The following is a 26,180-nucleotide window of genomic DNA, read 5'->3' as shown; positions in this document are numbered from 1 at the left end:
GTTTGCACTGTAGGCATTCTCCAAAGGCCATGCATCAGGTCTCTAATATATGGGCATTCCCATGTTACTCCTCAACATAGTACCTTATCATAGTATCAATAGCAAGCACAAAAATTGGATATATGTGCACTGAGAGCCAAATATTAAAAAACAGCTCCTAATCTTGTAGTTGCACTCAAGTGTGGGCAAACCTCAAGGGTTAGATTTTCAAAGGGGACTGAGGGAGTTAGACACTCCACAGCCCATTGATATGGAAGTTAGTGAAGGTTGGAGCCCTTTGTTCTGTAGACCTCTTTGAAAATCCCAATCTAAATTGCTAAATACCTGATTTATGGATGTTAAGCAAGAGGTTAAACATCTAAAATGCTGTCAGTTACATGTGCAATTTTGTCTTTTACATGTGCAATGCTTGCCATTGACACTATGATAAGGTGCTATGTTTAGAAGCACCATAGGAATGACCATAAACTAGAGACATGTTGCATCACCCTTGGAAAGTTAGCTTTGACAAAGCTTCCCCAATGCACCAGAGGTCTGTGACCAGAGTGTTTGCAGTAGGTAGATCAGCTATGGACCTAGACATTACTACAGGGGAGGGAAATATTCAGATCATGGGGACAGAGCTAGGGCATTTCTCCACTGGCATCAGTGGAAATTTGAAACAAGTCCTTATGGAGCCTGTTCAAGGAAGAGTGTCTATAGTGGGAATGAGCAACAATGCAAACTTTGTAATTGGGGGAGACAGATCTACAGTGGGAACAGCTGGAGAAGAGATTATGTGCAGGGAATCAGACAGATGACAAACTCATTAGACACAGAAATCTCAACAGACAACAGCTAAAGTAATTATTAGAGGTGGTTGGGAAACAGTTTTCCCAAATAGATGCCATTTGTGACGAAACTCAGACTTTTTGAATTTTTTTCATGAAAAACCAAAAGTAGAGACAAAGAAAAAGCATGTGCCTGTACTAGAATAGTCTTGTGGTCAGAGCAGCCAACTGGGAAAGAGGAAACCCAAGTTCAAATCCTTCATCTTCCTAATTCAGGGTGGTCTCTCTCAGTCTCTCCTGTTGGTACTGTTCCATATAAATAACTAAATATTGATTGGCCCAGAGTCAGAACAAATGCCCTGACAGCCCAGTGGTCAGGGAACTCACCTAAGATATGGAAAGCAGGGAATTGAACGTGGGTCTCTCACAGGGCCTTAATCGCCAAGCTATTCTGGAGTGGGTATCTTGCTTGGTATCATTTTGACCAAAAATTCCATTCTGGACCTGAGAAACCTTCCTGTCAAAAAGCTATATTTTCACTAAAAGCTCTGGTTTTGACTAATCAGCAATTTTAGATGAAACAACATTCAATCAAATATTTCCTGGCCAGTTCTAGTACTTATAGCTTTCAGTCAGTACAGAACTGGGCCATATTTAAACCAGAAATCCAGAAATGAAAAGGCTTCACATTCACTTACCATGGGGCTAGTAAAATGGTCTCTAAGGAAGTTTGTTATAAAAAGATACTGACATGTCATGGAAGTCTTTGGAAGAAACATACTAGGAAACCTGAAAGCATCAGAACAAATTAAGAAATAAAGAGAAACAAAACATGACATAACAGGCTTAGTAAAGGCTGAAGTTTAAGGATATGCAAAATTTCTCATGTAAATAATGGGCTGCTATTCGAAAAAGTTAGGTAGCTCTAGGAGCGAAGCAATTAATGTAGATAAAATTATACAGAACTCATTAATTTTTGCATTAATTAATATGACAATAAATATACATAGCATGTTACCTTGTCTCTTGGTTAAGGAGGAAAAATCCTGGCTAGCATAGCAGTACGAAAGAAGATCTTGTAAAAAAGCACAGATCAGAGAGAATAAAGCAACAAAAAGAATAGTTTCCTACCCATTACTTCCCACTGTGTGAACTTTTGACATATCAGCAAACTCTTCCTTTCGCTTGCTACTACTGTTGTACTGTTCACTATACAGCTTTAAGGACATCTGTTCAACAGCATCTCTTTGTGCTTCCAGATAGCATAGCTGAACCTCAGCCTAGAGAAAGAAAACAGAGAAAAACACTTTTTTTTTTCATTCCAAAGGAATGCATTCAAAATGACTACTTTTGGACTGTACCAAACAATTTAACCAAGAGGAATAATCACACCATCATTTCTTTCTTCCTTAATAAGGCTGGTCCTATAAATCAGATCACAATACAGTATATTATCTAGTGTTATAACTGGACCATTTTAGTTCTTATCAAAGCATGGCCCTTATGTCTCATGAGATGTATATCCAGGAAAATGCTAAATAAAAATGTCTGTCTGTATGCGTGTGAGCAAGCAAGAGATATTAGAAATATCACATTCTGAAAAAATCCAGCTAAATATATAAAATAAAGCTTCTTGCACATTTCAGAAGCTTATCTTCATCTCTTGCTAACAAGTTGACAATGCTTCAGAGTTAATTATACTTGCATTGTTTTGTTAAATTAATAACTGTAAATTAAAACAAAGGGATTGGCATTGTTCACATTCTATTTTCCCCTACCTAGTTTCTACTGATTACTCAGAAATCTTGATTGCAAGGAAGAGGCAATAAGTTAGATGTGCTGTTTTCCATCAGTCTATGTGCCTAGCCAAAAGAATGTTGAATAATTTTTGGCATCAAAACTTATTGAACAGACGCTTTATTTATTGCAGCTGTGGTGATCAGTTGGATTCTGGAAGTCAGAGCACCAGATGACTTGGGAATAAAGTTTGCTTTTTGTTGTGCTTGCCCCTGGGAAGGATAAGTTCAAAAGCACTTTGGGGCCAAGATTTTGCTGTTTTCCTTTGGTAAGGGTGCACTAAAATAAAAAACACGGACATTACAAATCCTGATAAGTTCAAAAATGTCACTTCTTTGTAACTTAATTCCATATTCCTATTGGTAATAGCATGTTCAGTCAATCACTTGGTAGGGCAGCAAGATGAATGCACTAGCATGGAGGAAACCTTGGTTTGGAAATGATCTTCACACTCCAAGCAGCAGTGAAAGAGAAGCGTTTGCTCTCTGCTCAGAGGGTAACAGTAACTTCTGTCTATGATAACAGCCATTTGTGATGTAGAGAAAAAGTGCCAAGATGAAAGCGTTAAAACAGGGAAAATTTCCAAAGCCCAGAATAAGGATGCATATTATGGGCCATGTTTGGACTGGGAAGAAAAAATAAAAGAGTGCCAGCAACATGTGTTTGAAAGAAGTTTTGGACACTTATATAATCTTGTGGTTACCTGGATTATGTGAAACTTGTTTATAACTTGTATTAGCATTGACGTATTTTTTACCAAGTTGTATTATAGCTAATTTTGAAATGTCATTTTCATTTTAACTTCCACTTTCAGTTGCTTATAGCTTTTCTCCAAAAATCACTCTTTGCAGTGAATCTTTTAATGTTTGGGTTTAACCCAGATATGATTTTTTCGGACAATCTGAAGAAAATCCATTCATCCATCTTCTGAATAGCTGGAGCATAAAAAAAACTTCCAGTGCTTTTTGGTGTTTAAATAAATAAAACATAAAGCTTTATTTTAAAGCATTATACTTGACTTGTATGTAGTCCTGAATGTGGAATGTCCATTTTGCCTTCTTTGAAGAAATCTGATTATGAAAGAAAGTTATTTAAAAATAATGTATGAACAGTGTGCGCAATACAGTACATAACTTTCCTTACTGATTTCACCATGCAACAAAGTGCCGTAGTCCAAGCGTTCACAGATGTACAATCTTTCTTGAGGAGGGTTGACTTGATTTTGCCAATCTTTCAGTCCTTAAGATATTTTTGTTTGGTATCACTGAGCAAGTTTATAGTGTGCTGTATATATCCTCTAAAGAACTTTGATCTCGTATGCAGGATGAACACCACTCAACACCCATTTCTTGTCACAAGAGCACTCTTCAGTTTAACAACTTGTCATCTGTGTAGCCATTTATAAAATATTTATTTTAAAACAACCCAAAACTCAAATAACAGGATAGTAGACATACTGTACAAGTATAAAGACAATCTAAGATTAATTAATTATGGAAGTTACATATAGTTACCAATGAAAAGGCAGTACTTGAATATGTGAAATTACCAAAATATTCTGGTTGAATATATCTAATCTCATCTGGTTTTACCAGATAAACTAGTTTGGGAGTGGTCAGTAGTTTGATGAGATCCCTGAAGAAAAAGGAATCCATGGAACACAAACTGCTGTTTACAGACCTCAGAAAAGACTACCAGTAACAGAGAAAGCAGAGTTCTCTTTAGCTTAACAAATAGTTCCCTTCTGTGGGTTATTGAGGTTCCAGGTTCAATCTCTTTCTGGAGTGGATTCCTCATCCACAAGGATAATCTTTTATTTGAAGTTTACTCACTCTGATGCCTTTATGTATTCTTCACTGTCCACATCAGGCATTACAGTTTTCATTTATTCTTGCCAGAAAGCACTTATTCATTAGCTGTTTTTATTTTAGTTATGGTTGAGGTGGCACTTTCATTCTAAATCTCTATTGTGAGTGGCTGATAACTTTCCAAAACAATTACCTTATGAAATAAAATTTCCCATGACTGTTTTCAGCCTAGAGGTGAATTCTTTTGGAAAGTTTAAAGAAAACATTTTTTCTTGCTTTGAGGATGGAGTTGCAAATGAAGATGCATTTTTAACTTAACAAAATAATTATTTTTCTTGTTTTCACTAATTAAAACAAAATTAAATTACTCCTACAAAAAAACTACATTAAGCACTCAAAAAAGTCAGGAAATGCCCATGATTAAATTTTTACATGGAACTGAAAGCTGGCACCTTCTGCATATGTATTAAGAGATAGTCTTTAATGATATGAACACATGCTAGTTCTCAAATGACATAATATACTGCCATACAAATTTTCATAAAATTTTAGATACACACATGTAACATTTTTTCCATAAGGTTTTCTCTAGTTTTTAGGAGAAAAAAAGATGGGTGGGGTGGAAATAAAAAGAAGCAGCTACTGTACTTGCTACAGAGCTTTGAAGTTCTGTTAACATGCAAAAATATGGCATTAGCATGTGGAGACTCCTCACCTGCAAATCTTAGAAGCTGTTTAGCTGGGAAGGCATTTGTAGAGTTCTTGGATTGGCCCTTGCACACCTTACAAAATGCACTGCAGGCTCCCTTGATTTCTTTGCAGCTTATAGTGTTCAAAAGAGTCCTCCCTCAAGTCATCCTACACTTTCAGTATACTTTTTCCTATACAGCTAAGTTAGACACACACAAACACACACAGGTAACACAGTCTCTCTTAGCTGTACATTTTGAGCTTACTAATAAATTCTATACAAAATTTCAATTGACGTGGACACAACGACAAAATGAGGACAGACGCATGCATGGAATTAAGTGGAAGGCTGAAACTTTTGTTAAACTTTTAACACGGGAACGGTGCTACCTGGCCATCACTGATACTTGCCTATACCAAGTATCAGAGGGGTAGCTGTGTTAGTCTGGATCTGTAAAAGCAGCAAAGAATCCTGTGGCACCTTATAGACTAGCAGACGTTTTGATGCATGAGCTTTAGTGGGTGAATACCCACTTCGTCAGATGCATCTGACGAAGTGGGTATTCACCCACGAAAGCTCATGCTTCAAAATGTCTGCTAATCTATAAGGTGCCACAGGATTCTTTGCTGCTTTTGCCTATACCAGACATTGAATTGGTTCCAATGCAGGAGTTACAAGGCTTCTTACCATATAACTCGTAATGCAGGGTAGGCTATCCTCAGTAGGGTTACCAACATTGTATTTCAATAATAAGGGACTGTTGACAACCCTAATGCTCAGTTTAAGTCTCCAGAACTCAGCTCTCTCTGAGTCTTAGCACCCCCACCCAGCCATGAGTGAGCAGAGGGTTGCAGCAGGGTAGGCACCTCGGCCCGTGGGGGCCACAGGGTCTGACCTTGGCTTGGGAAAGCTACAAAATCTAACCTTGGCCCGGGAAGACCACCCTATAGCATGGTCTCACCCTATACCATGAGCCCAAGACTCATCAGCAATATCACAGGTCTTTTACCTCTGGGAACTGTTCACTTTATTCTCTTAATCACACTGGAAAGAGACTGCAAGTTGCAATGAATAAACAGCTGTAACCAAGAACCTCAGTTAGATACTACGCATGTTCCTACTTAACCACTGTGGCTTGAAGGTGCTGTGAGGAAGGCAAAAACCTCCCTGGTCCTCTGCCAGTTGGCCCATGGGAGAAAAAATTCCTTCCTGACCCTTAAACTGGCGATTGGTTAGATCCACAGCATCTGTCAGGCCGGATTTCCGTTCCTAGTTCAGTGTGGGTAGTGTGGGGCTGCTGGAATGGAGCTATAAGGGGCTCTACATGGCTCTTGCACCAGGATAATGATAGCCAATCAGCACTCCTCCTCCCACAGCTGGCCAATGGGTGCCAGAGACTCCCTGAGGAAGGAGCCCTATTGTTAGGGTTACCAGATAGCAACTGTGAAAAAACAGGACTGGGATGGGGAGTAATAAGCGCCTATATAAGAAAATGTCCCCAAAAATGGGACTGTCCCTTTAAAAATGGGTCATCTGGTCACCCTACCTATTGTCCCCTATGGAGTGTCTCCCTTCACTGCCAGTCCTATCAAGATCTCCGATCCATTGAGGCAGGTGGGTGGCATATGCATGAGTGATTTCTAAAGGCGCATAGAAAAGTCTATAAAAATCCGTCTCTCTCCATCCCTTTAAGAGTACACTAATCCCCTCAAGTACAGACACAATAGGGACTTATCATGAACAGCCTATGGACTGCCAAGCAATAGGATGATCTAGTCCACAAAATCAGATCCATGTGTAGACTTGAGAGACCACTGCATGTAATGAGTCTATAGGCAGCTCAGATTTACTGCTATCATATGTAGGCAGCTACATACCCTGTCTGCAAGCTTGTGACTACAATTCTATTTACCTGCCCCTACTCAGTTGTTGAGCAGTGGATTGTGGCAGGGTACTACAAGTCAGGGGGATATAATGGAAAAAGCGAGGAGGAGACAAATTACTAAGAGTAAAAGTGAGAGAGAACGTGAACAAGTGTGGCTGAGAGAGGAAATACAAGGATGAACGCACAGGATGGAAAAGGAAAGGAGAGGAAGATTGAAGCAAGGAAAAGGGTAGAAGCCAAATGGGGGAAAAGAGAAAGAAAAAGGTAAAGAAAATATAAGAGAGGAAGAAGCATCCGTTATTCTCTTCTCCACAACCTCTCAGCTCACTAACCTTCTTGTGCTGACCACCATGATCTACACTAAAACCAAACTCAGTGAACCCTGCTACCTTACAAGACTACTATTCAAATTTTTTACCTTGAAAATATGATCCCTGAATAAATCAACTATTTTTAAGGATAGCTGCTATCTTCAATTATTGTAAACGTTTGCAATCAAACTCAGGTAGCTCAGAGCTTCAGATGGATCCTTCTGATTTCTAGTATGTGTGAATTTATCTATCACACTGTTGTACTTAAAGGGTTTTTTTTCAGTTCACTTTCTACTGATATCATTGCAAATCCAGAGAGGCTTTGAAGACCTCAGGTAGCTATTGATCAGTTTAATTTCAAAAAGCTATAATTTGCAGGGGCCTCAGTAAAAAGTCACAGTCCAGAAAATGTGCAATACAACACAGAAGTCTGCTGCAGTCTATTCTTAAAAGTAAGATTCTTTTTTTGAGGTAATGAAGATATAGTTTTGAGGTCATGAAGATATAGTTTTGTATCATTTCAGCAGGATGCTGTAGCTTCATTGTTAGTCAAAGTCAGAATGATTCCTTGTTTTAGTGCTCAGCAGATATGGTGAGCTCAACTAAACCACTTTAATATTTTTAGGTTGGCCTGTGAAACAATTTTTTGCTCCCCCTCCAGCAACTATAAAAGACTGTTGTTCACCACAAACACACCACTGTATACAAGGCCAGACTGAGAATTCTGAGGAGGGTGAGTGTGGGGATCCTTTGGTATCGACCCAAACTTCACTGACAAATTGAGTGTAAAATGGGGTTTTTTTTGGGAAGAATATTTTGGTCCCATTTGCCTGGATTCCTACTACAAAAGTGGAGCACAGCAGCTGCTTGTGCTGGGGGCAGGGGTTAAAAAGGGGGGTTGATGCCTGTTAAAAAATTGTCAATATTTAACAAAAATGGCAAGGAACGATGAGGTGTGGTTTTGAGGACTGCTAGGGGCACAGGTATAGGAGAGTTCTGTCTCCATTCCAGTGAATGTCAGGATTCACAAAGCACTTTTAAAACATTAGTGCTTAATTGTCAGAAAAGCCTGTGAGGCAGAGAAGTATTACTATCCCTACTTGCCTTGCCTAACTTTACCTAACCAAGTCTGAACATTTTGGCTTTTGACCGAGACCACAGAGGGAGTCATTGTCAAAGCTGGGATTAACCTCTTGCTCTCAGTCTCACACTAGTGAGATGATCTCTCTTGTGGTCAGAGGTTATACTGCTCAGCAGAGAAGCTGGCTCAGCTGCAGGCTGCATGTAGTAGGCATCTTGCGATGGTCACATTCAGCAGTAGGCTGAGCAGCACTGCACCCTACAGATGGAATTAAACTGGGGTCTGCCCAGAAATCAAGGAATGTAGAGCTCTGAATTTTCTGAACCCTCTAGATCAACTCCAGTAGGCTGTGATGGGATTGTGAATAACTTGGTACCTCCAGGAAAACTCAGCGTACAGCTTACAACCCTAGCAATCAATTTGCATTGGTTTATATTTTCAAGGCTATTGGCACAAAGAAAAGAGCCCGAAACTTAATTAAAAAAAAAAAGTAAAGATTTTCCAAATAAAGAGACAAGACTGTGGCTGCAGCTTTTGCAGGCCCTCAAAGACTGGTTCTGCATGTCAACATTAAGTGCTTTCCACTATAAAGGTTACCATGTAACATAAATGGTAATCAGTGACAATACAAATCAATGAAAATACATTTTATTTCTTGTTAGACCTGCTTGTTTGAGTGACCTTATTCGGTAGTGAAGAAAGACAAGACACTGGATAATGGCTGTTAGTGGGTGACGGGGGGAAGGACATTGTGAGGTTATACTGTATAAAACCTTGAAGTGACTATAGAGTCGACTGAGTCACTTAGAATTTACACTAATGTAACTGAGATCACAATGTGGCTCTAGTGTTCTACTGTGAAAGGAAGACTCCATTAAATATCACCAAATTGGTGAGAAAAAGAAAGTGTTTACAAACACTACTTTCCATGGAGTACTACAAGTTCTTCTGATATGAAAGCACTGGAAGCACAATATTCTATGATTTAAATATATAAAAGTAAAATAAATTCAACTTAATTTGAACGGTGTAACTTGAACTAAGCCCTATTATCCCCTCTCTAAATAGTGCTGTAGAAAATACTATTTCACTAATTTGTAATTATCAGATAATTTTACACTTACACACACACAAACACACACACACACCCCTATGTACATGCTTAACTTTAATTGATTGGGATCAGTCATATAAAGTTAAACATGTGTTTCAATATTTGCAGAATTGTGGCGTTATTAGGTACTGTTATATATATATATATAGATATAGATATACACACACACACACACAAAGAAACTTCAAAGTAAATATTTACACTTTAAATCTACCACTCGTTTCTTGAAATTACTTTGAATTTTAAATACTTCATTAGTGAATAGTATTCTTATTTTATGTCCTAATGGTTTTTGATGCACTGAGATTTTGTATACATTTGTTCTGACAAAAAGGAACTAAATAAAAATGCAACTACTACTAAGATGATGCTATAGGGTTGCCAGGCATCTGGTTTTCGACGGGAATGCGCGGTCAGAAAGGCACTCTGGCAGCTCTGGTCGGCACCACCGACTGGGCTGTTAAAAGTCTGGGCGGCTGCACAGCGGGGGCTGGGGCTAAGGCAGGCTCCCTACTTGCCCTGGCTCCATACTGCTCCCAGAAGCGGCCACCAGGTCCTGGCAGCCCTTAGGCGCTGGGATGGCCAGGGACTGGGAGGCTCCACGTGCTGCATCCACCCAGAATGCCAGCTCTGCAACTCCCATTGGCTGGGAACCGTGACCAATGGGAGCTGTGTGGGGCAGCACCGGGGGGTGGTAAAGCAGCGTGCACTGTGCTGAGCCGCCTGGCCGCCCATGCGTCAAGAGGCCACAGAGACCTGGTAGCTGCTTCCTCAGAGCCATGGTAAGTGCCGCCAGGACCCTCCACCCCAACCCCTTGTCCCAGCCCGGAGTCCCCTCCCACATCCCAAACCCCTCATCCCCAGCCCCACCCCAAACCCACACCCCCAGACAGAGCCTTCACCCTCCCCGCATCTGAACCTCAGCCTGAATCTCTATACTGGACCCCAAACCCCTCATCTCTGGCCCCACCCCAGAGCCTGCACTCCCAGCCCAGAGCTCCCTCCTGCACCTCAACCCCCTGCCCCAGCCTAGTGTAAGTGAGTGAGGTTGGGGAAGAATGAGCGACAGAAGGGCAGAAGGGATGGAGATAGCGGGGCTCAAAGAAGGGGCATGGCAGGGGTGTTCGGTTTTGTGTGATTAGAAAGTTAACAACCCTATGATAGAAAAAATATGAAGTGTTGTCTATTTGGTATTAGACTGCATCATTTATGAGCATGCTACATGGTAATTATTTAAACGATATAAAAACTTTCAAGCTGATACATTTTTCAAATATTTCAAATATAAATCAATTCACTGGTCAGATTTTTTAGATTTTTTCTCATGCTTAACTGCAAAGGCTATTTGACTTTGGAACTAATTCTACAACTGCACCCGCACAAGGTAGATTCTTGTGCCTGCATAGAGTTCCATTGACTTAGGTGAGGCACAGCATTAATTGTAGAATCATGCCCTGGACTGTAAACTCATCTAGGCAGGGGCCTGTCTCTTAATATGTGTTTGCACAATGATTAGCATAAAGAGGCCTTGGATTCTTTGTGGGGCCTTTGGCACTACTGACACATAAATGATAATCATACTTACAATCGAGGTCACCAAAATATGTATCTGTCCTCCAAACAATGAGAAAGGCAATTCTCTTTCATAGCATGAACAGAGCTGTAGTCTCATGGAAAATTTACACCAGTATGATCACTATAAATTTGGGTGACATCCACTATCCTAATAATCCAAAGCACTTTGCCTCTTTTAAATTTATTCCCCTACCTCATTTGATCCTGCAGTGAAACAAAAAGATGTAGTTATGATATCATAACATCTTCTATGCCATCAGACTGCGCTGTTGTAAAGAGATGATTATGATTTCACTGCAGGATCAAGCAGAAGTAGCTAGGCTGGGAGGGAGCATATATTAATACACAAATGATTTAATAAATGTATTTAATAATAAAGCTATTCAGGAAAGTGCTGGCTAAGTGCATTGTCTGACTACACCGAAAGGAGGACAGGAACCACTTGATCAAGTTGCAACTTTATTATTAGATGTCTGGGACTACCTGGCAGATAAATGTGTACAGTGTAGATAACTCCATGATCATTTCAACATCTACCCGGGGGCTCCTGCCAGCCCCCACACCTCCTTTTTCCATCCAGATTCCCCAGCCAACCCATTGCTGGGATCTTACCATCACTCTCCCCTCGAACAAGAAGGGTTAGGGTGGGCTATATGGAAGAGGGGGTTGGCTCCCTGCTGTGCCAGTCATAGGCGCCCTGAACCCCATCCCTTGGCCAATCTGGTGGTGAGGGAAAAATTCCTTCCCAGCCCCCAACCAAATCTGTTATTTTGTCATCTCCAAAGGGAGGGAGGTGGCTGGTGCACTGCCAAGTCTGGGAAAAGTGGCTTCTCCCGCCGGGCCTGCCCTTTATCAACTCCTCAGCCCTTCCGGTCTCTAGGGATAAGTCAGCATCGTCACGCTGACCCACTCTACTTTTGCCGCAGCTCCTGAGCCTCTCACTAATCCCACTTCCCCCCACCCTTAATGTGCTATACCCTCTCCCAACTTAAGGTGCAGTCATTTCTCTTGGTATAAATATTCTTTTTCACATTTGAATAAATGAGATATAAAAAGTTATCTCCACATGATGGCCATGTACAAATATCATTAAGGATATGTAGGATCAGGAGACAATCATGACATAATCATTAAAAAGCTAAAACAAAGCTTTATCAGTAATGACAGGTAAATTATTATACAGCAAGACTGACTTCATAGCAACAGCAATAACTTAAGATGTGGATGTAGACAACCATTTTGCCATGTATAAACAGCAGGCAAAGACTGTTGCTTCTTTGAGTTTATTTATGGGCCTCACAGAAAACATCAGTCTCTTGAAGTATCTGACACCTGCTCAGTTCGGGGGAACTGTAAAAATATAACTGTTTTAAACGTAAAATATCTGTATTGCTGAGAGGTCAGCTTTACTGCTACTGACTTCATGGCAATTTGCATACCATTAAAGCATTACCCATAATGTTCAGAAATTTTAATTTTACAGCTATGCTGTTAAAGATGTTTGCTGAATTGTAAGCATCTAAGACAGCTGGGAAATTTGTTAACACTCCTCAGTGTTATCGAATAGTTACTGTATTTCTGTCTTATTTTGGTATCTGTTAAAAAAAAAAAAAGAAAAGAGAAAGAAAAGAAGAGAAACCCTCTCCCTCCATTTTATGAAAGTGAACGAGATCACATCAGTACTGTAATGGATATAGCTTCCCTTATTATTTTCAATATATTTAAGTCTGTTAAAATGTCACTATTTTATTATATTTTTGCAGAAACAAGGGGATTATTTCTATTTCCCACATCATTCTAACAGTTTTTCTTTTTAAATCTCTCAGCGCAATAAACATGAGCATCACATTTGTATTTCTATGCTGTGTTTGTGTTCTTGTTCTCCTCTCCACCACAGCAGTCTTTATTTATTTCCTGTCTGAAAAGAAAAATTATAAATGTATAACTTGAAGATACAATCTTTGTTTCCCTTGCGCTGCTGGACTAGTGCTTGACTCCAATGTATATTTATGCTGGCAAATACTGCTATTAACTCAGTTACCATACTACATGAACTACAGTTCCTTTGAAATTCTATAAAATAGCTGTCCTTAGATGATAATAGAAAGGAAGGAATGAAGTAGGAACAACAAGAATTACTTTACATACTAATAACAACAATTTAGTTATCAAAACAGTACGGAACAGGCATGCCTTTTCATACAGTTCTTTAAAAAATTTAGCTTCCTAGGGTTCTAATAGCATTTTCCTATGGTTCAGGAATGCACAGTAGCACTCAGCCCAGTGCCTATATCCTTATTTCAAAGAGAATCATTCAAACCGACATCCACCCTGTCAAGAATCTTGACTTTGAGCTGCTAATGCAGAATAAAAATCAATATAAATTTTGATCATTTGATGAATATTTGCTTCTTTCTTTAGTGCTTAGGGATTTAAAACTGAAAACTGCTGAATCAAGTCATTCTATTTTTTTGTGTTTGTGCCAACACCAATTTATTACCCTCCTGAAAGTTCCTGAACAAGATGTCTCATGTGGCAAACCTGTTGGTTTTTCCTGTCAATCATAACAGTGTGCCAGTAGGGAACCATAAACATTTCCCTTTCATACTCTTAGTGTTTCAGAAAGGAATATTTTGATTACTTCCCTGGAAAAGATAAACTTGACTTATTTAGACATATTGTAGAATGCCTATGTCTGTTATTCTTGGAGTGCTGTTATGCCTAAATTGATACTATCTATTAAAAGTAAAACACTTTATTTTTGATCCAGTGACCTCACACAAGAAACAGAGTTTGCGGACAGAATTCACGGCAAGCAAATCCCAGTAACACCAAGACGACAAAAAGCTTTACCATCTTTCACCGTGTGTTTTCTGAAAGATGACAAAGAAATTCTGGCTGCTATAATCAGCACCAACACTTCACAATGTTATTGAGAATGAAAAGACGACAAGCAGTAGAAAAAGCTCCAAAGCTTAGCAATTAAAATGTGACTTCAGTTTGTAGCTAGTTTTAAAAAAATATATACCCTCCTTTTTAATAGAATGGACTTTTAAAATATGTCTGTTGAAATCTTATGTTTCCATCGGGATCTTTTCAAGAAAAAAAGTTTCTAAATTTGAAAAAGACTAAGATTACTTTAACAAGAACTGTAAATACCAAGCAATTTTCATCTTGGAAGAAAAAAATTATACATGGCACAGTGGCAGAAGGGCTTTATATTAAGGAGCAATTTTGTTGGTTTCTTATAAATCAAATAAAAGTGGCAGCAGCTGTCTTTCAGAAGGCAGATACAGGCTTGTACAGTCATATGATATTATGTAGACAGATGTTTTAAATAAAATAAAATATTTAGATTTCTAGATACCTTGCTAGATACAAAAGCAATTATAGGATGTCTTTGTTAAATTAAATTTCTCATTCTTTTGAGAGAAAAAAAAAGAAAGAATTGTCTTGGAAACAGTTCCAACAGGAAATGATCATATATCTAAAACAGCTGGAGACTGTAACTAATATAAATTTACTTGAAAATAAAAATGCTGCCTGCCTCTGGAGACATGCTGTAACATGCAGGAAAAAACAGATGAGAATATAACATTATTTTTAAAAACCTCAGGTCATATCTATGTATCATACAAAATTGTGATCCACTGATGTACAGAGTGTATTCAGGGTTTAGAAAAAGTAACAGAACAATTAAAAGCCCAAACTGCAACAAAAAATAAAATCTCTTTTGCAACAATAAATAATATTCTTCTGACAAATTCTACCTTTTATAAAACAGGTTAGACACTTTACTCTGGCATTGATTATAATATGATACTATTTTATTGTATTACCTAGAAAAAATGTAATGGAAATCTTTTATCTCTGCACTTGAAGGTGAATTTTGACTCACATGTTTCTTATATGTCAAAGTTCCAAAAATAACTTTAAAAAGGAATACAACTCAGAAAAGCCAATACCTAGCCTTTCAAGATCTATTCTTACTTTTATTGGGCCTAATCCTTCAGTTCTGTTCTGAAAAAAATCCCATTGACTTAAGTGGGAATTTTGCCAGAGTAAGGGCTACATAACTGGTCCTTATGTTAAACTCTACAAAAATATAAGTGATATATTCTGGCACGAACACAAAACCTAATATAACCATTTTGCCCCTCCCAGTCTTAATGGAAATGGAAGAGTTTGACTGACTTCATCAAAAATTCTTTAGAATTATTGCTATTTTTACTTTCCTCCAAGACCTCAATTACAACATATCATTGCTGAGTACACTAGACCTGATCCTGCATATGCAAGCTGGACAAAGCATCTACAGAGCAAAGTTTATCAGTAAAGCAAATAGCAGTGAGCTGTGCATGTAATGATAGAGTAAAATTATTTGAAAAACATTGGATAGTATGCACTGTACCACAAACCGTAACATGTAAGTATCCTGTGAGCAACTATAAGCCTCTTGGGAATTCAATAGGACTTGAATACTCAATACCTTTTTGGGTACAGCTTTTCAATCTTTGGGTTGGAGTTGCAGTGCATATTCTTCAGGCCTTTTCCAGTACTATTGTTCTACCAGTATTTGCAGAACCCACCCATTGCTTGCTTTCCTGGTAAGCATGACACTCTAGAAACACATTGTTCAGGGTTTTTTGGTAACATTCTGTTTGTTATTTTTTTCTAATTAATAGAACAGAATATATGACAAACAAAGCATCTCCGCTGAACTATCTAATGAATGCCTATTACATCATAGATATTTGAACTCCTATATTATAGTCTCTTTATGACATGAGCTGCAGATGCCATTAAAAACGCCTTTCAGAAAGACAAACTGAATCTTTTTTCATTTTCAATCGTCTTAATTTGTTAAGTATCTTTGGGTCCACTAACACCCACAGAGAACTAAAATCAGTAATCTTGTCAATACACTGGTTTTAGCAGATTTTTACTGAAGAAATCAGTTATATGAACTACTGACAGCCTTCTCTTCATTGCTATATAATTTCTTATTCAAAATACACTATGTATTATAGAATTTTTACACATTACATTGTTACAGTATTCCATCCTATCATGACCCTCACAAAGATGTGACACTTGGCTTTACTTATGTTTGGTCAGAAGTTCACATAAAAGATGAATGCAAATATTATTTTTGTTATTTGTTTAGGGGAGTTTGTAACCCAAAGCATTTTAGGTGCTTTACAGAATAAAGAGAAAGACCAAATTAGAGCTGGGTGAACTTTTTTGCACAGAACTCTTTTTTGGTGAAAAATAGATTTGGTGACACAAATGTTTTGCAAATTTGTGTTGATTTTGCCTAATTGTTTTGGTTAAAAAAATCCAAATAATTTAAAAAAATTAAAAAACATTTTGAAATTTTGGAAACAAAAGGTTTAGATATTTATGGTTCAAAACTACCTTTTGTATTAACATTTCCTTTCCTTTTATATTATTTTAAACATTTTAAATACATTTTAAAATGCTCAAAATTGGAACTGAACATTCTGTTTGACACAAAACAATTTTGTTAACTTTTTGATACACCAAAAATGTTGAACTTTTTTTGTTGCTGTTTGACCCTAAATGAATTTTTCCAAATTCCCAGTGAACTAGAAAATGTGTTATTTGCCCAGCTCTACACAAGGTATCTACCCTGATGACTGCAAGTCAAATTTTAAATATGTTACAGCCAGGGTAACAAATAGTAGTGAGGGAAGTGAGGCTATGGTTACATCATTATATACACATGTTTACATTATATACACAACTCTTGGCAATTCAATTGTATTATAAATAAACACACATTTATAAATGATTATTGACTGATCATGGAAGAAGTGAGCCTTTAGAACAGATGTGAATGAGAACAGAATAGAGAATGTTGGCATGGTGGACCACAATTAGGAGGTAATATAAGTATAAAGACATCACAAACAAAGGGATGAATGAAGACAGTCATGGGACAGATGCACTGGGGGTTGAAGATGGCAACAGTGGTGTGGCAGACAGTTTGGAAGCTGACAGGTCTTATATTAATAACTAGATAGGGGTTAAGTTACACAGGACCTTGAAGGTGGAATTACACTTCTCAGCAAATATTACATGCTACATTATGGCTTGAGATTCCTAAACTAATGAGAAACACATTGTTAAAAATAAACTGATAGCCATTTGGCCTTCACTGTGGACCCCTGCCTCCACAATCATCTGAAGAGATTCTCCCTCATTGCTATTAGATACACTTTCTTTAAAGTTTCCCCTTCTTCTTATAATACCAGTGTTGGTTTCTATGTGTAGTTGAACTTGCAGACATTATCTGCAGGTAGTGTTGAGCGAATAATTCACTGACTATCTGATTAATTTAGCTTTGTTTTCTCCTTGTGGAATATCTGCAAGCTGATCATTACTTCTCACATTTATTCATTATTCAAAAGTATTTCAGAATTTTTTGTGAATGTTTTTAACATTGATTGCAAATAGTTCTCTGTGACTATTCAATATTTGCTATTTCAGCAGCATTGGCTAGTTGTAATTGGTTTGATAATGACATTTGGAAAGGTGCTGGTGCCTTATAAAATGCTAACGATTTTGCTTAGTTGCTTCTTATTCTTTCCAAAGTTTCCTGTCTGCTTTGTAGCTGTTGCAAAGCAAGTTGAAGTCTTCTCTGATTATAACTCCCAAAATATGTAGTAACCAATCAGGGTCTAATGAGTAATTTGTGCTTTTTTTTTTTTAATTTCTATTTTACTTTGTCTCTCTTCTGTTCCTCAAAAGTGGAGATGTTTTCATGGCTGTTTGAGTGTTAGTCTTGCGCTAGGACTCTGAACATCTACTCCAGTTTCCTACCAGGTTTTTCCATCTGCTCTTACTGTATTATTGTTAGCATTCTGCCATCTTGATGGTACCATAATTGGGAAATGAGTGTTTCCGTATTTTTCCTAAGAGTGTTGTAAAATCCCTGTTTCCTTGTCTATTCTACACAGTCTGATACATTTCTTTTTGTCAAATCTCACCGTCACTATTTTTCCTCTATCAAAATCCCAGTATTTGATTTGTGCAATCTCTCCATGATGTTCCTACCAACATATTTGAATTTGCATTTTTACCTATTTATGTGACTTGAGTTATATAACATATGCTATCAGTATAACATCTTTTCACTTCAATCAATACTTAAAATAAGCTTAACTGATTTGACAATAGCATATTAGACCAGAAAATAATATGCATCCCCCGGGATCACCTTGCTGGGTTAAAACCTTACACATGGAAATCCTCTGCATGCTTGATAGTTGATTTTTTCTGCAGCCAAAAGAAGACACAGCTTGGTCCTCAGAGACCAAAGTGCAACTATTATACTCTAGGTTGCCAAGGATAGTAGTCAAAGAAGTTGATTTCCAGTATCCATGAGTAAGATTACGATCTGTTTGTGTACATATGTTTAGAAGATGAAGGTATTTCCTTCCATTATTGTGTCAGAAGGGTAACTAATGAAACCATGATTACTTTGGGCATTCAGCTCATGTTAGACCACGATCTGTTTCAAAGACACAGGAGAAAGATGTGAGTTATAAAGCCTCTAACAACCACAATTATATGGCTTAGGATATAGTCTTACTAGACATGAAATAAAGAAGCAAGATATACCACAGTGTCATTGGTCCATCTCCAAGAGATAAAAAAGTGATCACTATCTGATAAGTGAAAAGCCACCATCATAGGTGCTGGAAATAGGTGTGTTGGGGTGTGGCAGGGTTATATACATCATATACAGGGTTTACAGTTTGGTTCAATGACTCTCAGCACTGCCATTATACAAATTATTCCAGCACCTCTGGTCACCATAGTATTTTAAAATAAATCTTTTAACTACCAATGGGTCTAGGAACTTAAGTTTGATCTTGCAAAAAACTCCTCCATCTGAGCCTGAGATGATTTTGATCCAGCTTCCATTTTATCTGAACCATGACATTTTTATAGGAGAAGCTTCAGATTAAAAGTTCCAGTTTTGGACCATCTATAATAATTTCCAAATAAGCTGTGTGGAACAGTACTTCTGGCATTATGCTGTTGTGTAGAGTTTAGACAGAATTTCCAATCAGTTTGATTACATCTATTTCTAGTACTTTGTTAATCGCTTCCTGAAGCTGCTCATTAAAAGCTCCCAGTTGACACATGATGCTGTGGTGGCGAGACACGGATCTGGAATATGATCACAACGCTTGGCTTGGCTGAGAAGTAAACTGTAACATTGTTCACTTTATCACAAGCGCAGCTTTCCCAGTTGATAAAATGGCTTAACATATTATGTTACACTGGCCATTTGTTTCAGGAGGAACAAGCTGAATCTTTACCATTAAATTCATATTGAATTCTATACGTGAGAACTTTATTCTCTCTTTTGACAACGGAATTGCAGCAAGAGCCTAGTACTGCAATTTAACATCTCTCTTGCAACAGCCACAGAAGTGATGACAGCCCTAGACAATAATCACATGCCAATACTATGGTGCTTACCTACTGACTGAAAGCTCTCATAGCCCTAGTCAATAACTGAACCAACCAATTCCACTGTGTTGCATGTGACTGGTGATATTATCCCTTTAAGTGTGTTATTTAAGTTTGCAATGCAGTTAATTGAAACCCTACTAGATGCAAATCAAAAGTTTCAGCCTTAATTGAGATATTTTGAAAATTGAACCCATTGCTTCAGGCAGGTGCTACATGAGATTCCATTAATATAGGTAATTAACATTAGCCTCTGCTTTAATTAACATGCACACTTTAATTAGTAAAGCATTAACCAACATTAAAAATCTGATCTTCATGCATCACAAAAACTGTAAAGTTCTGAGTACTATGTTATTTTTTCCCAAGATTGTAAATCATGCAACACATCAAAATTTAAAACTACATCAGATTTAAAATATTAAATAGATTTACAAAATAGATAAAAATCTCAAAATAGTCAACATATTTAACCTGACATATTATAAATGTTATAAAAGCTTTCTTATTTTAAAAAATATATTTAATTTAAAACTATGCCAGCTGGTCACAGTTAACCCTATGATAGACTTCAGGGCTATCCACAAACAGCAGACACAATTTTAAACCTGATAGTTCTGTCTTCACTGAGTGCTAAATTGTATTTAACATCATGTTTGTTAACACATTGTATAACATTATGCCATTTCTCAGGGTAGACAAGCCTATGGCTTCAAAGAAAAGTTTGAAAATGTGACCTGAATGCAACAGATGCAGTCCTGTGTTTTTGAGAGAGTCTAAACCAATGGCTTTGAGAACTATGAACTGTCTTAATGGGTTGTTAACGATGAAACCCCCTTCTTTGGAGAGGCCTCTGCTGACACTACTTTAGCACAGAACTCTGTGGCCTCGTCTACAAAGGGTGTTTTAGGCACTGGTGCAGACCTAGCTTACCCTGGTGCAAATCATGGTTTAATCTAGGTGTTTTTACTGTTGCAGTTACATTGGCCCTATGACACCAAACATTGCCTCTACCACGCCAAATAGAGGTAAGCCACTGCAGGAGGTCAGGGTCACCATGCAGGTAGGTACTTATGTCCCAGCTAGTATGAATGTATCCTGAGAATAGAGTTCTTCCTTAGAAATATATTGGGACTGGTTCTGATCTCTCACGTGTCTATCAGGAGTAAAATCTCTTTAAATAAATGGAATTAACTGATGCAAAACTTAAGTGAGTGAAATCAGAATCAAGCCCAAAGCTTGTTTTGACCTATCCCAAATGCTCTCCATTTTTCTTACAGCAGTAACCTCATCCTACTGAAAACTTGAAGACATACAGCATTTAAACAGAGATATTTACTTTACTTTTGCTATTAATGCGAATGGCTCAGGGTATACAAAAATAAACAGAAGCTTTCTCCCTCACACCACAGCTTCTGTTGTTTGATCCTACATGAAAGTCATAATTGTGTTTTTATTATATTACGATCTTGTACACATGGAAATAAATACATGCAATAATTCAGCATTATGACTTCACTGGAGTCTCATATGTGATGTGAAAATAGCTTGCAAGACAGAGGCAGAAAACATTATTCAAATTCAGATTATTTTGAAAATTAGCAAATGCTTGAGGAACAAACACATAAAAGATAAAAGAAAATCTATGTTCAGCTTGCATATATTTTGTTGTTTTCTATATTAACCTCCTGTATGTTTTGAAATACAGTTCCAAATAATGTAAAGTTATCTTCCTCTGCCTAGTCTTTCCCTTCTGTATTTCATTTACTTATCTGATCTCGATAGTTCTTGCTTTAAATCTCGCAACAGGCTGTGTCCCTTAACACTTCATTGTTACTCTGAAAAAGGATTTCTGGTCCATACATTTTGATGTCCCTCATGTGTCTTTTCTCTGTACATACTTGTGACACATGTATTAATTGTTTATAAAGAAACTCATAATGAGGCATTGGATGTGATTGTTTTGACAAGGCAGTCATTTGAGACCCAGTCATAAAATTATTGTACATTCGGAACTCCCACTGAATTTGATAGTGAAACAACTGTGGGATTTTAAAGGGCTACATTCTCCATTTGGGTTGCATGCATAATAAATGTTAAGGAGAGCTATGCACACACATTGAGAGGAGAATTTACCCTTACAGTCTCCAAAGCCTCTAGAAGTTATCAAGATAGATTTTTTTTCTCTGAAACTCATTCTCACTTTAAATGGGAAACAAACAGTCATGAGAGGGGAAAAAAGTCAACTTCAAAATGTCTTCAGAGCACATTATCAAATTTAAGCACTTGTTTCCATGGCCTAAGTCCTACATTGTGTTACACACACACACACACACGCACACTCACAAAATTTAGTGCTGCCAGCTAAAAAGTGCTGGATCCCCTAGGTGCAATTTGCAAGAGTTTGTGGGATACTGCAGGACATTTTGTGGAATTTTGATAGTTTTTTATAAAGTGAAATTAACACTTGACTGTGTGTTTTATAGATGATACAATTGAATTGGTCCATTTTTAAACCTGAGGAATCAGAGGTTAGAAAAAAAACTAGATATTGGGTCAAATTCTGTCCTGACTTGCGCCCTGAGCAGCACCAAGAAAGTCAGGATACTACTGATTTCTATAGGTTAATTTGTCCCTTTATTTTAAAAATAGAGATTTTTACATGCACACTTTCCAGGACTACATGCACTTGCTGTTGTTTTTATCATGCAAACACGTATCTAGCTACTATTTTATGTGCTTTTGTAGCTAATAATCAAATCAGTTTGCTGTTGTCATGTCTATTTGGTTTAATTTACTAATAACTAACTACAGATTTTCTTCCCGTGGGGATAAAGGGGAAGGTATGTGAAAATCAAAAAAGAAAAAAAATGCTTCAAAAATTGCATGGATGACCATGTTGAGAATTAACACATGCTAACTCAGAGTTAAGAAACTGTTAGGCTATCAATTATGTGGAGATAGAGGCTCAAGGAAACAGTGGAAACCCTGGTCTCAACTCTGTGGATTTTGGAACATTCATGCAGAAGGTCAGCTCCTCTGAATGCTTTGTAGACAGCATCCTCATGCGAACCTAGCAAAGTAGCCATCTTGCTGGTTATGCTCCCACTAGTCCCTTCATCTGTATCTGTACATTACCCTGTGTATGCTGCTGGTCCTAATCACCAGCTGGGGACATATAGCCATGTCCAGCTTCGTTTCTGTCCCATCCTTCAGGGATCTCTTTATTATCTCCCCCAAAAAGAAACAGTGTGCAAAAAGTAACACAAACAACAATCTGGTTAAATATTCAGACAGGGGCCCTCTGGCCTCCGGTAGCTCCTTGGCAGGGCCTTCCCCAACCAGTGGAAGGGGGGATTTATAGGGCCTGCCCGCAGCCTCCTGCTCCGGTTATAGAAGAGTGTGCTCTCTACTCTTTTCCAGCTTCCCCATACCTGCTTATGGAACTGGGCCCTCCTTAATTAGCCAGCTGAGCATGTGGGCCAATGACCAGGTGCTGTTCAGCTGCACCTGCTTGTTGGGCTTCTCCCAGGAGCAGGGTCAGCTGCTCCCTGGCCTCCAACTCCTGGGCCACTAAAGAGACTAATTAAACTCCTCTCTTAGGGGAATGGAGACCACACATCAGAAGATGCTGGTGCAATGAGAGATATTAACCTTATGATTGAAAATCTACTGCACATAGAGTGGATTTTCAGGCCACAAAGGGCTGCTTGCTACTTCATCCAATAGGTAATCTTCAGTGCTTTATAGCCCGAGCAACATGTTTGTGAGAAGGGAATTCTGTAGGCTTGGAGTCAGAATTAAGTATACAGCACAAGCTATACTCTCCATTAGGACTATTATAACACAGCATGAATATGCTTCCCTTTCCTCCCCACAGCAAAAGAGGGGATATATGGCCCAGAAATTCTACCATATTAAAATCAATTCTTCATCTCTTCCCTGTGGCCACCATTCCCGATTCTCCTTATGTAGAATAATTCAGTTTTCAATAAACCAATATTCTATACATTTTTATCTACAGAGTGCATAATGATCCAGTGGTATTTCTCTGTAATACATAAGTTGTCCCAGCTACATTACAACTATGCATACATTTTAACCAAATAGTTATTGATATTCTGTGGGACACTACATTAAAGTGAGTACAGTATTCTGTAATTACTAAAAGGGATTTGTGTGTGTGTGTGAGACACACAGCATCTGATATCCTAATTATCAACAAGAACAATGACCTTTCTTAGGATGTGGAAATACATAGCTAGTCTCCCTTAGGAATTGAAAAGATAACTTATTTCTGTCTCCAATGAAAGTTTATGAATAATTTGGCAAACTATGAGTAAAAGCTATGAAAACCATACCATGAATGTAACTTTTGAAATTAAGTCACTGAACCTATTTTGAAACTACATTTCATCTTTTCCACATTTAAATTGCTGTAATGTAATAGGCAATGGAATATTATAAACAGTCAGTCACTCTGATAGGCATAATAACACGGCGCACAATGTCTCATTTCTAGAAACACGTTTCTTTTAAAAGATAGCGTAACAAATTACCTCATACACTACATTCTCAAATTACAGGGTATGTACTTTTGATGTTTGGTTATAACTCCAATTAGCATTAATAAATTCCAACATGATATAATCTACTTTTGTTTAAAAAAACCCTTTCATTATATTCCAGCCAGAAACTGGGAACACTCTACTTTTGTGTTGTTTGTTTTCTCTTTTGCTTGTACTATCCTACTAGAAGTCTGAAAATAGCACTTCTTTTCCTATTGATTTTGTCATTTGGAAACACATATATGTTCCCACTTTGTGTTTCCAGTGGACCTTTAGTTTCCTTGCTTGTTGGTGGACCAGTGTGGTTGATGTCAATGGACTATCAGGAGAGACATTTGGCAGTTTGCTACAGTGTCAGCAGGGGGAGCTCACTTTTTGTTTGTTCGTTTGTTTGTGCAATGAAATACTGACCTTAAAAAAGGTTCTCTTTAAAAAGTGACAGATTGTTTTTTAAAATACCCTGAAAGCTGGCCATTTCTCCTCAGGTAATAATTTTTATATTTGTATGTCCAAAATTAAATCCCTTTTATTATTAGTAATGCAGTCATAACACACTTAAATGTTAGAGTTCAAAACCAAATGTGCTAAATTAATTCTGGGAGTAAATGCATTGAAATCAATAGAATTACAACAGGACTAATTTGGCCCAATATGTGCTAGTTGCATTTTATATCATTTTTAGAACAGAATACAGGAAGAAACTGTAGAAACTTAGTGAAAACTTTGGAGCAAAATTAAATGTAAGACAAATTTGATCATGTATTTCTCTTTGCCAATTGGCATACATAATAGAAAAATGGTAGAGAATAGGTTAAACAGTCTAAAAGGATTTTAACCTTAAATTTGACAGAAGCTAAATGGCTGTGACATTGGGTTCTTCTACTTTATTCCAGCTAGTAATCCACCTTCAAAGTTCCTGTCAGGTAAATGACCTTGTATTTCATTAACTGATAATTAAATGGATTTATTCCACTAACGGTTTTAATTAAAATGCTAGAAATATTGATTACCCCTCTCATCCTTATTCCCCCAGATGAAAAAAAGGTTTTAGGAATGTTTATTTAGAGAAGACAGAGAATTAAATTAGATTGAATCTCTATGAGACCCGAAGACTGGTTCTTTCATTTCTGCTGCTCAAGCAGAAAAAGGTTTCAATTTTTTGATGTTTGATTAATTATTTTGAAATCCATTTATGCTTACCTTGGTGTTTAATTAAAAATGTCATTTTTAGCATAATTTAATTGGCTATCTGTGGAAGACTAACTTCGAACTTATATATTAAATATTTTTTATTTGGGGTAAAAGAAACTTTTTACTTATTTGCTTTTGCCATAAAGGTATCATCTCATGAATGAAGAACTAAGAAGGTCTGGAGCTTAATTGGATTTTCTATATTTGAATATGAGGATACATATGCTTATAACTAATGCAGGTTTATTTGGTTGTACACTTAAATCCATTATATATTCATTCAGGAACATTAATCTAGCAAACATGGAGTATGCTCCTCTAAATAAGCTGGATTTGCTGTTGTATATATTAACAATGCATGCATCACAAAACTGTCTTCAGCATGTCCACGTATACTTTTATGTGGGAGGACATGGCTCTCTTACAAGTGATTTGATATATAACACTGGATAGTGCATCCAGTCAATTTGTAACCAGTTGTTTTATAATCTCACCATCAAAAATTATCATAATCTTAGAAAGGAAGACTTAGTTTATTTTGGTTTTAGATATTCATCCAAAATGTACACACCAACTTGCTCACACAAAAATATGAGGGGTTATGTACAGATTTTTCTTATAAAACTATATTTTAAAACATCTAAAATCTGATTTCTGTATCAGCCAATAATTAAACAGCTTTTTAAATTATAAATGAGAACTAAATCAAAAACTGTGCTGTTCCTTTTTTAATCACTAATAAATGAAATGTTTGTTGTGGGCTAAATAAAAAAAACACACCACATTTTGTACCAGCTCTTATCTCCAGAAAGTTTGTTCCGAAGTACCATGCATGTACATCTATAGCACTAGAGAAATAAAATAACCAAAATTCTAATTGT

At 37.4% G+C, this 26,180-nt stretch overlaps 1 protein-coding gene across 3 annotated transcripts in view; it reads right to left on the bottom strand.

Annotated features, from left to right (window-relative positions):
* The window catches only part of AKAP6 (A-kinase anchoring protein 6), a 383,693-nt gene that overhangs the window by 98,881 nt on the left and 258,632 nt on the right, over positions 1-26,180 (bottom strand). For all 3 annotated transcript variants that reach the window (XM_050953827.1, XM_050953825.1, XM_050953828.1), the window contains exon 8: positions 1,902-2,050. In XM_050953827.1, the coding sequence (XP_050809784.1) occupies positions 1,902-2,050 (149 nt within the window). The remainder of the gene's footprint in view (positions 1-1,901; positions 2,051-26,180) is intronic.

The sequence above is a fragment of the Gopherus flavomarginatus genome, chromosome 5 (genome assembly GCF_025201925.1).
Source record: "Gopherus flavomarginatus isolate rGopFla2 chromosome 5, rGopFla2.mat.asm, whole genome shotgun sequence".
NCBI lineage: Eukaryota > Metazoa > Chordata > Testudines > Testudinidae > Gopherus > Gopherus flavomarginatus.
This window is presented reverse-complemented; position numbering and strand designations above follow the sequence as displayed.